This window comes from Peromyscus californicus, unplaced genomic scaffold (assembly GCF_007827085.1).
Source record: "Peromyscus californicus insignis strain IS unplaced genomic scaffold, ASM782708v3 Scaffold_1__1_contigs__length_55948999, whole genome shotgun sequence".
Classification (NCBI taxonomy): Eukaryota; Metazoa; Chordata; class Mammalia; order Rodentia; family Cricetidae; genus Peromyscus; species Peromyscus californicus.
In genome coordinates, this window is record NW_026294492.1 from 52785455 (window position 1) to 52801787 (window position 16333).

The window sequence follows — 16333 nt, forward strand, 5'->3', positions numbered from 1 at the left end:
AATATGTATATTTTAAAGTTATCTTGACTTCAAAATTTGGATGTAAGGATGTGTTGCTTTGGAAAGGAGACTCTGCTTTTGTTCCCACAGAAAGCTAAGGGCTATGGATTTGTTCCAGATTAAGATACATCAGGTTTGACCAGCCAAGACACCCTTAAAGGGCTCCGATGACACCATGTCCCAGATGATCCAACATCCAGAATGGTTTGAAGGCAACTGGCTCAGACAATACAGCCTCATGGACTATTCCATAATCCTAAAATTTTCTTTGTGCCCCCATAAGATACAGCACCCCCCTCCAGCAGGAAGTAGTAAGAGAAGCTATGCCCAAATTCCCAAATTATATGTAATTTTACTTTGTTATGGTTACAACCTTCCTTTTTGAAAACAAAGAAAGAAAAGGGGAAGTGCTGTGAGATGTTCTGTATGACAAATGTGTTGCTCTGATTGGTCAGAAAATAAACATTGATTGGCCAGTGGCTAGGCAGGAAGTATAGGCGGGAGAAGGAGGAGAATAAAGCTGGGAAGCAGAAAGCTGAGTCAGAGACACTGCCAGCCGCCACAATGACAAACAGCATGTGAAGATGCCGATAAGCCACGAGCCAGGTGGCAAGGTATAGATTAATGGAAATGGATTAATTTAAGCTGTAAGAACAGTTAGCAAGAAGCCTGCCATGGCCATACAGTTTGTAACCAATATAAGTCTCTGTATTTACTTGGTTGGGTCTGAGCGGCTGTGGTACTGGCAGGTGAGATAGATTTGTCCTGACTGTGAACCAGGCAGGAAAACTCTAGCTACAATCATTAGCCATTCTTAAGATGAAAACCAACCAGAATTAACTTTTAAATTCAGTATTTGCAGGTATAAGAAACCATAACAAACAGTTTACATCACATTTCCTCTTTCTACAACCTCAGTCTGTTCCTTTGATCCCTCAGACATTTACTCTAGACAAATTCCGCTTTTTCTTTTCTTTTAAAACAGAAACTCACCGGGCGGTGGTGGCGCACGCCTTTAATCCCAGCACTTGGGAGGCAGAGCCAGGCGGATCTCTGTGAGTTCAAGGCCAGCCTGGACTACCAAGTGAGTTCCAGGAAAGGCGCAAAGCTACACAGAGAAACCCTGTCTCGAAAAACCAAAAAAAAAAACAAAAAAAAAAAAAACAGAAACTCTTACCAAAGTCTTCCTTGTGAGTTCCCTCATTAATCTAGAATATATTGTAAAGTTATAATATTTTAAACAAGAACAGAAATACATGCATATACCATAACAAGAACAACTCTCAATTTGCATCAGCACTGTACCACAGACAAGAAACTGTTGGTTAGTCTCACATAGGTAGTGGCATTCCATTCTTGGAGCCAGATCTTGATCAGGTTTTAGCCCTAGGGCAAGTCTTGGGAGCCCCACCCAACAGCAAGGGAGATGAAGAGGACGGGAATGCGTGCACCATGGGGACCAAAGATTGCTGTTAAACTCAGATTTTCAAGTACACGAGAACGGCAGACTGAAAGTGGCTCCATGTCCTGGCTGGGCTCACAGACTTGTAGGCCACTCCTCAGCTGTGACCCTGGAGGGGCAGTTAGTTCTCCACCAGCCCCCACACTCTGAGCTCCTGGAGGCTCCTGCTGGCTCCTGCCAGCTCAGCCCTGTGTCCACATGGGAGCCCAGCCAAAACCTGACGGCCATATCTGGGCCCCACAGTGCTCATAGCCTGCCCTAGCACACAGCCATGCCTAGTTCCCATGCGGCCTCTGGGCCAATCTGGCCGCCACCTCATCATGCTGTAAAGTCTCTACTCCAAAGCTCTCTGAGCGAGCTGGTGCCCTGAACCCCCTTTGTCTAAGCCCTGTGATGCTCACAGGCTGCCTAGCTCTCTCAGCGGCATCCTGGGTCCCCAAAGTTCTGCTGCCTGTGCTCTGGTCAGAGAGAGAGCAAGGAAGCAATGGAGGAGTTCAGTTAGTCTATGCCAGTTCAACCACCGAAGGGGTCTCCATCCCTTCTGCTGACAATCCGACCTACAAGTCCCAATGCATACACAAGCTCAGGCATAAAACACACATATGGCCACAGTTCTCACACATTTATACATTTATATAGGTATAACAAATCACACTGACGGACAAGATAGGCAGACAAAAAGGAAGAACAAGGGCCCTACAGATGGTCCAGGCAGACGAGAGTCCAGAGAGAGAGCCTCAATTATGCCAAAGAACGTACGAATGGGACAGGGACAGTTCAACAGAGTGTCCCGATCCCCAGAGTTCACAAAACAGACGGACCCCTCACAGGCGTCCAAACAGACGCACCCCTCACTTGTGTCCAAACAGACGGACCCCTCACAGGCATCCTATGACAGGGAGATCTGTGGGGACCCCGCGTCCTGATGAGGGGTAGGGATGTCTCCCAACTCCACCTTACAGGCCCGTCCGCCAAGGTGAGAGCCTGTCAGATTCAACCGCCGGCTTCGGATAAGAAAATGAAAGTAAAAGGAAAGCAAAGACAAGAAAATGGAGCGCTCTTACTGATTGGTGCAGATGGACCTCCAGAGCTCTTAGGGGTCCCAGTGGGGGTTCTCTGGGGATCCCGGAGAGCCCCCAAGTGTTGTGCCCAGATTGTGACCCCCAGAGAGACCACCAAAAACGAGCATGCTGGAATGCAAAAGCAAGGTTTAATTCTGGATATCCAAAAGAGCAATACAAGCCTAGGCAGGGACTTCATCCAATACATCCAACGCAGTGGAGGCTAGAGGAAGTTCCTGACTGTCTGCAAGCTCAGTTTTTAAAGGGAAAAATCACAATGTTACATCATTTAGGGGTGCTAGTATGGGTACAATTCTGATTGACTAGCTTCTAGGGGCTTTCTAGAAATCATAGCTTAATCTTACTTCTAAGGGAGTGGTTACCCGCCACCATTTCCCATTGGCTGCCCTCAGGTGGGGACACTTTTATGGTCAGTTACCCTGGAAACCAGGGTTGGAACATTCTATAGTCTGGCAGTCATTACCTTGTGACTACCTTGTGACTCTGTACTTTTACACTTCCTGGTTTCTGGAATCTGGACTGACTTGTTTCAGTAATTATTGGCCTATTCCTAGAAGGAGAAATCTTAGGCCTTAGTTTTTGGGTGAAAGCATTTTGGTCTTATTTCTAAGATGGCTCATTTTGGTCTCACAGTCTGAGGTTTCTGTTGTGTCTAGAACATGACCCCCAGAAAGACCACTGAAGATGAGCATGCCAGAATGCAAAAGCAAGATTTAATTCTGGATATCCAAAAGAGCAATAGAAGCCTAGGGAGGGACTTCGTCCAATACATCCAACACAGTGGAGGCTGGAGGAAGTGCTCACCTCTCTGCAAGCTCACTTTTTAAAGGCAAAAGCCACAAGGTTACATCATTTAGGGGTACTAGTACGGGTACAATTCCGATTGGCTCGCTTCTAGGGACTTTCTAGAATCATGGATTAATCTTATGTCTAAGGGGGTGATTGCCAGCCATAATTTCTCATTGGCTGCCTTCAGGTGGGGACATTTTCATGGTCAGTTACCCTGGAAACCAGGGTTGCAACATTCTTTCGTCAAACAGTTACCTAGGGAACCAGGGAGAGGACGTTCCATAGTCTGACATAGTCATTTCCTCGTGAATACCTTGTGACTCTTGTACTTTTACACTTCCTGGTTTCTGGAATCTGGACTGACTGGTTTTAGTAACTCATGGCCTATTCCAGTAACTCATGGCCTGTACGTAAAAGGAGAAATCTTAGGTCTTAATTTTAGGGTGAAAGCATTTTGGTCTTATTTGTAAGATGGCTCATTTTGGTCTCACAGTTTCTGGTTTCCTTAGGATGCAAATGGTATCTCTAGAATCAGAGGCCATCCATGTTGGTCTCTGGGGATGGGTTTTGAGTGTTTATACTCCAACCACTCTTATCAATGTTATGCCTAGATTGCGGGGAACCCCAAAAAGACCACCTAGGAGACCAAATCACACATGTAAGAGCAAAGAGCCTTTATTCTCTTCAAGCTTTGAGCTTGGTCTCTCTGTCTCCCTTTATTTTCAGGCTCCAGGACTTGATCTGTCTGTCCTATGCAATGGTGAGAGCAGAGAGCCCTGAGCCCAGGCAGGGTAGAGTTTCTATCGTAAAGGTTGGGGTGAGGGGATTTCCAGGGTTCAGGACCCTAATTTGTTGATAATGTCTATAGGTATCTGTAAAACAAAAATAGGTATGTGCTAGACTCAGGGACATCTGGCCACCTTATCTAATGGTTGGAATGTTTGGGATGTTTGGTACTTTCCCATCCCTGGGTGGATTACTGGGTGGTGTCAGCTTATGGCTTTTCCTGGAATCTGGGCATTGCCTTCCAGAAGTAGTATCTGGGCCTCTAAGCCTGTCATGGTAGCTGTGTGGTCAAGCTGTTTGGGGGCCCCTGAGCAGCCCTGTTCATTCTCATGCAGCCACATTTCCAACATAACACTCTCCATCCTTAAATAACTTAAGGTAATATAGAAGCAAATGCTTTTCCTTGATAAGACCTTTTTTCTGCCCTGATATATTTAGTTTATATTTTTGGCTGATAGCATTAGGTTTTACTATATGTGAAGTATTTGATCTTGGTGAGCTTTACCCACTTTTTCAATTTTAAACATTGGCAGAGGTTTTGTTTTCTTCCAGCAGGATGACATGCATTCACAACATTAATACAGATCTCCTGAATCATTACATTGCAGATGTGTAGCATTCTGCATATCTTTTTGCTGTTTTAATATTTTTTACTTTTTGAAATGCATGCATGAGTCTTTTTCCTGTATATATGCAGGTGTACCATGTTTGCCTGCTGTTCACTGAAGTCAGAGGAGAGCCCTGGATAGTCTTGAAATTAAGTTCCAAATATTGGGAGCCATAATTGAGTCCTAGGGACTGATGCAGGTCCTCTGTAAAAGCAAAAGGTGATCTTAACTGTTGATTCATATTTATATTCTACTGGTAGTTTTGCTTGTTTGTTTTCTTTTATGGTTTAACACCAGCCTTTCCTTCACTAATACTTTTGAGAGTCATTTTGATATGTCTATCAGTAACTTAATAAAAATGCACTTTTTCATAGGAATATCATATTAGCTGTATAGTTCAAATGAGTCACTCCAGTTTTCTGAAAGCCAAGTACATTTCTAGATTGTATGTTTAGCTCACTGAGGGAATTTAGAGTGAGCCCCTTGTGCTCAATGTTTTTCTTTGTTTGACATGGTCTCACTATGTACCTTTGACTATCCTTGAAATCTGTACATAGACCAGGCTGGTCTGGAAATCACAGAGATTCACTTGTCTCTGCCTCCTGAGTTTGGGGATTAAAAGTGTGCACCACCATGCCCTTCTTGTCCATCCTTTTTTGATGTCAGTAATTTTGAAACAAGTTTGCTGTTGTTTACTCAATACTATTGCTTTGTTTGAATATCTCTCTATATATATAGGTCAGCATTTCGCTTGCAGTAGCATATAGTATTCATAGGGATCAGAAATGAGAGTTGTAATCCTCTTTCTCTAATTCCCTCTAAAATGGTTCGCTGATTGAATTGGAAATTCTGTGATATGAAATACATTTGTCAAGCACACATAATTATGTAAATATAATCCCAGTGAAGTGTACATTTGCAGAGCATTCAGTCTTACCATTTCTGTTTCATATGTGTATGTGGTTTTTAGGATACAGTGACCTATGAGGATGTGCAAGTGAACTTCACCCATGAAGAGTGGGCTTTGCTGGATCCTTCCCAGAAGAGTCTCTACAGAGATGTGATGCTGGAAATCTGTGATAATCTCACTGCTATAGGTAAGAATGTGAGTTTTCCTTCACTTTTTAACTTACGATTATAAGCCTTTCTTAAGAATTTTTGTTGCACTGTGATTTCTACTGCGAAAGAAGAAGAATGTGGTACATAAATTAGGCATGGTTCTAAGGTTCACTGGATATAATAACTCAAATTTTGCATAATTTCCAATGATATATCATTCATTTCTGGTACTATATTTTAGGCTACAAATGGGAGGACCACAATATTGGAGAACGTTGTCAAGTTTCTAGAAGACATGGAAGGTAATTTTCATGTACAAGGTGATACATTTATGCCTCTAAAGAACTTTTAAAGTGCTCTAATATTTAATGAAAACCAACAATATAAATAATTACAGCTTTGTGATGATTATTAAATTCTTACAATATCATGTACCTCACTTTCAGTTAGCTGATATGTGTTTACAAGGTGTTCCTGTAAGAGACAAGACAAAGAAACAATGCCTTAACAAATGTCACCATATCAATCATAACTCCCTGAGATCCATTCAACTACTGAAAAGGCATTCACATTGATTTGCGGATTAGGGTATGTCCTAAAATGTTCATAAGCAAATTGTCCCTTAGTGTTACTCATATACTTGAAGAGAGTTACCATAGTTTAATTTAAGGGGCAGTTTATGAGAGTCAAGAATGTTTTGTTGTTGTGGAGAAACCTTAATCCCTGTACTACATCTCTATGTGGAACAAAAAGTTAAACTGTGTGAATGCAGTGTGAAAACCTTTTGTTTGTTAATGTTCCTTTAACAGGTATATCATCTGTCACTCTGGATATAAACTATGTGAGCATAAGGGATCTGGAAAGAAGATAGGTACCTCTCTCTCACCCAGAAAAATCAAAAGATATGCAGTGGTTAACACTATGAGTAGACAGTGTGATTGTGAAACAAGTATAGAATTAACTGGATTCCCAACTTCACTGGAAATACACCAACATACTTGCAATGGAGAAAAGCCTTATGAGTATACAGAACTTGGAAATTTTTCTGTCTGTACTGGGTCATGTTGCCCATTTAATGTGACTCCCACTATAGGAAAGTGTTATGAATGCAATCAGTGTGGTAAAGCTCTCAGTTATTCCAGTACTTTTCAAAGAAATGTAAAAACTCATATGAAAAAAGGAACAGATAAATGTGAGCCATGTACTAAAGGCGTGAACCATCACAGGTATCTTGAAACATGCAAAAGAACCCATAAAGAAGAGGAATCTTATGAATGTAAGCAACATGATAAAACATTTAGATATGATTGCCCTTTAAAGTTACAGCAAAGAACACATTTGAAAATTAAACCCTATGAATATAATCAAAGTTTTAAAGCTTTTGCATGTCATAGTTATCTTCAATTACCTAGAACTAATGCTATAATAAAACAGTATGAAGAAAAGCAATGTGGTAAAACTTTTACATATCCCAGTATTATTAAACAACATGAAAGAAGTCATACTGGTGAGAAATCCTATGAATGTAATCAATGTGGTAAAGAATTTGCACAAAAAAGTCATCTTCTCAATCATGAAAAAAGTCATATTGGAAATAAACCCTATGAGTGCAATCAATGTGGTAAAGCCTTTTCAAGTAAAAGTCATCTTCACAGTCATGAAAGAATTCATAGTAGAGAGAAACCCTATGAATGTAATCAATGTGGTAAAGCATTTGAATGGAAAAGTCTTCTTCACAGACATGAAAGAAGCCATACTGGAGAGAAACCCTATGAATGTAATCAATGTGGAAAAGCCTTTGCAAGTAAAAGTCATCTTCACAGTCATGAACGAATTCATAGTGGAGAGAAACCCTATGAATGTAATCAATGTGGTAAAGCATTTGCATGGAAAAGTCCTCTTCACAGACATGAAAGAATTCATACTGGAGAGAAACCCTATGAATGTAATCAATGTGGTAAAGCATTTACATATAAAACTGATCTTCACAGTCATGAAAGAATTCATAATGGAGAGAAACCCTATGCATGTAATCAGTGTGGTAAAACATTTCCATATAAAAGTCATCTTTACTATCACAAAAGAATTCATAGTGGAGAGAAACCCTATGAATGTAATCAGTGTGGTAAAACATTTGCATGGAAAAGTGATCTTCACAATCATGAAAGAATTCACACTGGAGAGAAACCATATGAATGTAATCAATGTGGAAAAGCCTTTACATGTAAAGGTCATCTTCACAGTCATGAAAGAATTCATGTTGGAAAGAAACTTTATGAATGTAATCAATGTGGTAAAGCATTTGCATGGAAAATTTCTTTTCACAGACATGAAAGAAGTCATACTGGTGAGAAATCCTATGAATGTATTCAATGTGGTAAAGAATTTTCCCAAAAAAGTCATCTTCTCAATCATGAAAAAAGTCATATTGGAAATAAACCCTGTGAATGCAATCAGTGTGGTAAAGCCTTTTCAAGTAAATATCATCTTCACAGTCATGAAAGAATTCATAGTAGAGAGAAACCCTATGAATGTAATCAATGTGGTAAAGCATTTGAATGGAAAAGTCTTCTTCACAGACATGAAAGAAGCCATACTGGAGAGAAACCCTATGAATGTAATCAATGTGGAAAAGCCTTTGCAAGTAAAAGTCATCTTCACAGTCATGAACGAATTCATAGTGGAGAGAAACCCTATGAATGTAATCAATGTGGTAAAGCATTTGCATGGAAAAGTCTTCACAGACATGAAAGAATTCATACTGGAGAGAAACCCTATGCATGTAATCAGTGTGGTAAAACATTTCCATATAAAAGTCATCTTTACTATCACAAAAGAAGTCATAGTGGAGAGAAACCCTATGAATGTAATCAGTGTGGTAAAACATTTGCATGGAAAAGTGATCTTCACAATCATGAAAGAATTCATACTGGAGCGAAACCTTATGAATGTAATCAATGTGGTAAAGCCTTTACACGTAAAAGTCATCTTCACAGTCATGAAAGAAGTCATAATGAAGAGGAACCTTATGAATGCAATCAATCAACGCAGTACAGCATTTACATGGAAAAGTGACCTTCACAGCCATGAATGAAATCACATTGGAGAGAAACCCTATGAATGTAATCAATGTGGTAGAGATTTTCATGGAAAGGACTTCTTCGCATTCATAAAAGAATCATACTGGAGACAAAGTCTATGAATGCAATTAATGTTGTAAAGCATTCGCTTATAACAGTCATCTTCACACCTAATGAAAGAATTCATAGTAGAGAAAACCCTATCAATGTATTCAATGTGGTAAAGCTTTTACATAATATCCCAGTGTTCTTAAACAACATGAAAGAAATCATACTGGAGAGAAGGTCTATTAATATGTTAGAGCATTTATATAAAAAGTCATCTTCACAGGCATGAAAAAATACATCCTAGAGAAAAATCCCTTGAACCTTATAAATCAGGTAAAGCTTTGAACACCAGGCACAGAATCTATCATTTTGGAGATGCCAGTACCATGCAGTGTCCACCAAGACCATCAGCAGTGGTAAAGTGGATCCAGTAAGAGCCTCGAAGTTATGTGTACTGCAGAGCGCAGAGCCAAAGAAGTGACCCAAGCCCTTTGGAGAATCCCTGAAGATTCTGCATGGATCCCAGTCACTAGAGGTTGAGTTAATTTATACTGTCAGACTTCATTTTTGCATTCTTCAGGTTTTGGCTGCCTTGCTTCTTCCTCTTGCACAGAGACAGTACTTAATTTAATTTTGATTTTTCCGTGAGAAATATTTGAAAGGCTTTGAATTTTTAAAAGAGATTTTAGATTTTTAGTGAGATTGCATATTTTTAAAGAGAAACTTTAATGTGTATGAATTTGTAAAGATTGTTGGGCTTTTGTTAAAGCTATTTATGTTTTTAATGCAATATCTTGTGAATGAATAAGAAAAGAAAGGTTGGGGCTTAATAGTGCCAAGTTTGTGTGTCAAGTTGAAAAGTGGTCAATTTCACTGGCTAGTCCTATGTTAACTTCACAAACAAGCTACAGTTATGAAAGAAGGAAACTCAATTGAGAAAAATTCATAAGATCTGGCTCTAAGGCATTTTCTTAATTAATGATTGATTGGGGAGGTGTCCTGTGTTCTATAAGAAAGCAGGCTGAGCAAGCCATGGGGGACAATCCAGTTAAGAGGTACACTGCACGGCCTCTGCATCAGCTCCAAGTTCCTGCCCCATTTATGTTTCTGTCCTGACTTCCTTCAGTGATAAACAGCAATATGGAAGTTTAGGCCAAATAAACCCTTTCCTCCCCATTATGTTTTTTGGTCATTGTGTTTCATTGCCGAAATTCTAACTAAGACATCTTGTCTCAAAAATGGAAAATTAGGGTTGTGGACAGATGGCCCAGCAATTAAACACACTGGCTGTTTTTCCAGAGGACACAGTTTCAATTCCCAGCACCAATAGGGAAGTTCACAACTGTCTGTATGTACTCTTCCAGGGAAAACAACACCCTCACACAGACTTAAATCCTAACAAAACACCTATGAATATAAAGTAAAAGTAAATTATGTTTAAAAGAATATGTCACATTATGGAACTTTCCCTACCATAATCTGGACTCATCTCTACTAAATATTTTGTTGTCATTTACATTAAGAGAACTGTGTTTACAATTACAATAAGAAGAGATGGTCAGAGTCTATTCACAGAGGGATAGAAAGCATTCAGCCCTTCAGTGATCATATAGGGAATTTCATCACCTCCCAGTGATAGAAGACAGAAACAGTAATGGCACAACTTCATCTTCTATAATATGACATATTGGCATGTTGAGAATTTGACTCAGTTGTAAAGCTGCTGTTAGGTTCCCAATTTGGTTCCAATCACCCACATCAGATGGCTCAGAACTGCTTATAAAGCTTTGTGGAGATCTGATGCATTCTTCTGCCTTCCGAGGGCATCAGGTATGTAAATGGTGCAAAAACAATTATTTATTTGTGTGTGAGTGAGTGTGTGTGTGACTCCATATTTTCAAAAGAACTTTCTTCATGGGTATATTATATTTTCTAAAATAAAAGTAAAATTAATTTAGATTTTTTAGCAGACATGGTCTTGGAAAGGTGTCATTTGAGGAGAATTCTGAATACTTATGTTAACACTCCAAGAAAATGAAACAAAAATTTTGTGACCTCAGTTTCTTCAAATCCAGAAATTGTTCTTGAAATATGTTTTTGTGCAGATAGATGTGATTTGTCTCTTGGTTGCTCATTATTGCTTGGTGGCTTTGCTCAATTAAATGTTTGACCTGTCCTTTATATGCCTGAATGGAAAAACATGTTTTTGTCCCATGTAGCTTGTTCTGTCATTGTATACAACTTTAACTCAGGAGAACTTCACTCATGTAATTTTCTTAATCCACAGAGTATAAATTATCTCAGGCAGTGAATAAAGTTGGCTCTTGTATGAGACTTTAATCGTCCTTATTTATCAGCTCCATTCTCCCAGTTCCCATTACCACTACAGCCTCCTTTATATACATATCCTTCATTTTCTGAAATTGACCCTGAAGCATGGAGTGAGTAATTTAATGATCAATCTAATCTTGAATTCTCTCCATTTTGGTGAATATTTAGAAGCGCCTGTGATAAAGTTGACTTCACTTACAAATTCCTTCCTGACCTCATGAGGTGTGTTTAGCATTTCCAGTGCAACTTCAGGAAAATCAAAATTATGCACTAACCAATCCACTTAAACTCTAGAAGGAGAGATGGCATTGGAATATCTTCACATACTATCTATAGAGGCAAAAATTAGCTACAGCTATTTCAATCCAGACCAAAGAGGTATTTGTGTATCCTGTGGATCCTTTGCTGCCTTCCAAAGTACTTATTTACCCCACTGAATTGTTACCCACAGATATTATAGCACAAGAGGATAAACCTTTGGAATGGATGGATTTCTAAGTCAGAAAATACAAGTTGGCCAATGGCAGATTTACTCAGGCCCGTAGAAATTCCTAAAGCTTGGCCTTCAATAGTTTTGGATTTAAAAGAATGTTTTTAAAGTATATTTATTCATCCTGATAATATGCATTTTGCCTTTTGTGTTCCCTCATTCAAACATAAAATGCCTCTCCTCCAATATCAATGGACTATATTGTCTCAAGACATGACAAACCCATTTACTATGTGTCAGTACTACATAAGAAATATGTTAGAGCCTAGAGGCAGGCCTTCCCTTAGCCTTATATCCTGTTGGTTTGCTCGAAAGAGGAAGAACTACAATTTATATATGATATGACTCATGATATGCCAGGAAACAAACAAAGAAACATAAAACAGTGGCCTTATTATTGAACCAAAATGTTACAATGATCAGACTCTGTGCAATATTCAGAAAAACTAATTACTACAACAGCTGTTAAACCAAACACAAAAAATGTCCATTAGACAAGACAACTGAAAAACAATGACTTTAGAAATTGTTAGGGGGTATTAATTGGCTATGTCCTCCTTTAGGAGTACCTAATGATGCACTAACTAGACTATTTGAAACTACAGAAGGCGAGGCATCATTGGATAGTCCTCACATATTACCTCCAGAGGAAAAGTAAGAATTAAAGGTATTTGAATTCAGACTAAATGAGGCATTTGTGGATCCTGTGGATCGTTGACTCCCTTTAAATGCACTTATTTCTCCCACTAAATGAGTTCATACAGGTATTAGAGCACAAGAGGAGAAAACTTTGAAATGAACTTATTTACACCATATCAGCTTTCCTTGCCTCTCTTGCTCAATTACTGAACTAGGGCAGGACCCAATGTCAAAAATTTTACATACTTGATTGTTGCTGTATTATATATCCCTTAAAGAACAATCAGTATTTAAGTGCTTTAAAGAACTGTATGGACTTAATCATGTGCACATTACTCTGGAAAGACAGGAAATCATTATCCTGCTGGCAAGAGAGAGGTTTTCTCATATGACCTGAATTGGTGATTACAAAATTGTCCAACTTCTCTCATTCCACAGAAAATTATTTTATTTATGGCTCATCTAATGGATTAGTAAGGATTCATAAACCAGACATTCACCAATCTATTAATACTTCTTTTTCCAGAGCTCAACATGTAGAATTTGCTGTTTTGATTCATGTATTACAGCTAATTTATAAACCTGAAAATATTGTTTCAGATTCTGTTTATGTTGTAGGAATATTTCCAGCATAGAAATTGCTTTAATATTATCTTCATTGCCTGTTTTGTTTCTTATTACTACAGGAACAGAAACATTTGATTAAAACTCCCAGGTGTCCTTTGTTTGTTGCTTGTTCTTCTGCATACTCTGGCCTGCCTGTTTTTATTTCAGAAGGAAATAAGCTAGCTTGTAGTGGGTAGCCATTTCAGCTTTGGTCTGGAAGTTCCAACCCCCATTGAGGCTTCGGTAACTGTCACGCCTACAAGGCAGGGCCAAGGGAGGACCCTGAAGACCCGAGATCCGGATGCGCCAGCCCTCTTGGTTCCTGGACCCTGGATGCTGGAGGTAGACCAAGCAGAGTTCTCCAGAGAACACCGCTGGACAGTGCTGCGTCTTTCCCAGACCCTGCAACCTATCTATCTCTTCATTTGTAAGTTACACCACTAAATAAATCTCCCTTTTAACTACGTGGAGTGGTCTTAATAATTTCACCAATACTAGCTGATGCATGAACCTGCCTTATTTTTACTTCTCTAAAACAGGAACCTCAGCACCTACTCACTACTGCTAATATACTTTATGTACAGGGCCCCATTGCTGTGGGATGGTCTTTATGTCAAATTGCTCTGATTGGTCAATAAATAAAACACTGATTGGCCAGTGGCTAGGCAGGAAATATAGGCCGGACTAACAGATAGGAGAAAAGAAAGAACAGGAAGGCGGAAGGAACAGCCGCTGCCATGACAAGAGGTATGTGAAGATGCCGGTAAGCCATGAGCCACGTGGCAAGGTATAGATTTATAGAAATGGATTAATTTAAGCTATAAGAAGAGTTAGCAAGAAACCTGCCACGGCCATACAGTTTGTAAGCAATATAAGTCTCTGTGTTTACTTGGTTGGGTCTGAGCGGCTGTAGGACTGGCGGGTGACAAAGATTTGTCCTGACTGTGGGCAAGGCAGGAAAACTCTAGCTACACTCCATACTGTGGGGCATACATACAAAGAGGGTGCCGAGAAGAAGTTAAACAAATAGAGCTTAAGCTGTTTACACAGAGAGTAGATACAGAGGATGGTGTGGAGAGGAAGTTAGCTTGGGTTGTTTGTACGGATATTAGATACAAATGGTGTGGAAGGAAGTAGCTCAAGTTGTTATGCTGAGATAAAATACTAAGATCAAGAGATGATGTCAAGGCATAAACAACTCGTAAACAAGAAAATGAGTATAGGGTGACCTTTAAAATGATTTGTCGTTTCCTTTACACCCTCCTAGGGTTCTGAGGTTTTTGCTATAAAAGAGGCTTACTGCCTAACAATAAACGAGTTCTTGCTTGACTTTACTCACCGCTAGGTCTGATGGTTGACTCCCCACTGAGTCTGATTGTCTCCAGGTAAGAGGAAGGCTGGGAAATGGGTGAGCATTGCACTTACCTTTCCTCAGTTCCAGGCCACTTTTTCACAGGTGACCTAAGTTCCCAGTGGGGCAGGACCTCACACCATATCACTTAGAGAAGTGAGAAATCGTGCAGGAAGGTCCTACTTATGTCCTTTTACACTGTCAGAGTTTCATAGCTGGAGTTAATCCAAGAGTTAAAAATAGTAACAAATTATGGCAAATGGCTGTCACTGCCTTTGTTCTTGAACCTCAGATGCTCTACATGCATGTGTTCATTTATTCATATTTTAATTTCTTTGGACTGTATGTCAATCCTCGGAGGTTTCTTCTGCACTATGATTTTCTGTTATACAAAGTTTTGCTGTTATGGGAGTTCTTACTACTATAAAATTTGCAATGGAATAGTATTTATTGTTTTTTAAAAACCAAATTCAAACAGTATCCACAAATTCAGCCCTATGGAAGATAACAGAAGGAAAACTCCAACACAAGGAGGTAAATGACACCCAAGGAAACACAGGAAATAAATGATTTCACAACATCAAATCCAAAACAAGGGAAACACAAACTATCTCCACTCCTATTAACATCAAAATGACAAGAATAAACAATCAGCACTCATTAATATTCCTCAGTATCAATGGACTCAATTCCAAATTAAAAAACACAGACTATCAGAGTGATACAAAAAGAGGATCCATCATTTTGCTGCATACAGGAAACACACCTCACCATTAAAAATGAACATTACCTCAGAGTAAAGAGTTGGAAAAAGCTTTTTCAATACAGCTGTACCCAAGAAGTAAGCTGGTGTAGCCATTCTAATAAGTAACAAAATAGACTTCCAAATAAAATCAAAATAGTTGGGGAGGGACACTTCAAATTCATCAGAGAAAAAAAAATCAACCAAGATGACATCTCAATTCTGACCATCTATATCTCAAATGCAAGGGCACCAACATTTGTAAAAGGAACAATACCAAAACATAAACCATGTATCAGACCCACACATAAATAATAGAAGACTTCAATCTCCTACTCTCACCAATTGACAGGTCATCCAGACAGAAACTAAACAGAATATCATGGGGAAAAAAAACCAGAATAACTCAAATGGACACAACAGATATCTACAAAACAGTTTACCCCCCAAAAAAGAATATATCTTTTTTTCAGCACCCCATGGAACCTTCAGTGAAGTTGACCATATACTCAACCCCAAAGCAAGTCTCAATAGATAGAAGAAAATTGAAATAACCCCTGTATCTTACCAGACCATCATGGATCGGTGTTGGACTTTAACAACAACAGAAGCAACAGAAAGCCTGAAAACTCATGGAAACTAAACAATTCTCTACTGAGTTACAACTGCCTCAAGGAAGAAATAAAGAAATTAAAGACTTCCAAGAATTCATTGAAAATAAATGAACAAACCAAATTTATGGGATACAATGAAAGTGGTGCAAAGAGGAAATTTAATTGCACTAAGTGTATTCATTAAAAAAAAATTGAGAGATCTCATACTAGAGCCTTAACAGGATACCTGAATGTGCTAGAAGAAAAAGAAGCAAATGAACTCAAGTAATAGGTGGCAGGAACTATCAAACTCAAGGCTGAAATCAACAACATAGAAACAAGTGTACAATACAAAGTATCAATGAAACAAAGAGTTGGTTCTTAGAGAAAATAAACAAGATAGACAAACCCTTATCCAAATTAAAATGCACAAAGAGACTAATTAAAAAACAAAATCAGAAAAGAAAAGAGGGCCAGGCAGTAGTGGTGCACACCTTTAATCCCAGCACTCAGGAAGCAGAGCCAGGCAGATCTCTGTGAGTTCGAGGCCAGCCTGGTCTACAGAGTGAAATCCAGGAAAAGGCACCAAAACTACACAGAGAAACCCTGTCTTGAGCTCCCCCCCCCAAAAAAAAAAAAGAAAAGAAAAGGGGATATAACAACAGAC

The 16333-nt window shown here is 39.1% G+C and overlaps 1 protein-coding gene across 1 annotated transcript in view; it reads left to right on the forward strand.

The window, feature by feature from the left end:
• The window catches only part of LOC128115866 (zinc finger protein 709-like), a 45435-nt gene extending 31991 nt beyond the window's left edge, over positions 1–13444 (forward strand). The window contains exons 2-4 of the mRNA XM_052746997.1: positions 5698–5824; positions 6028–6088; positions 6596–13444. Of these exons, the coding sequence (XP_052602957.1) occupies positions 5698–5824; positions 6028–6088; positions 6596–8861 (2454 nt within the window). The 3' untranslated portion in view covers positions 8862–13444. The remainder of the gene's footprint in view (positions 1–5697; positions 5825–6027; positions 6089–6595) is intronic.
• Positions 13445–16333: the final 2889 nt, after the last annotated feature.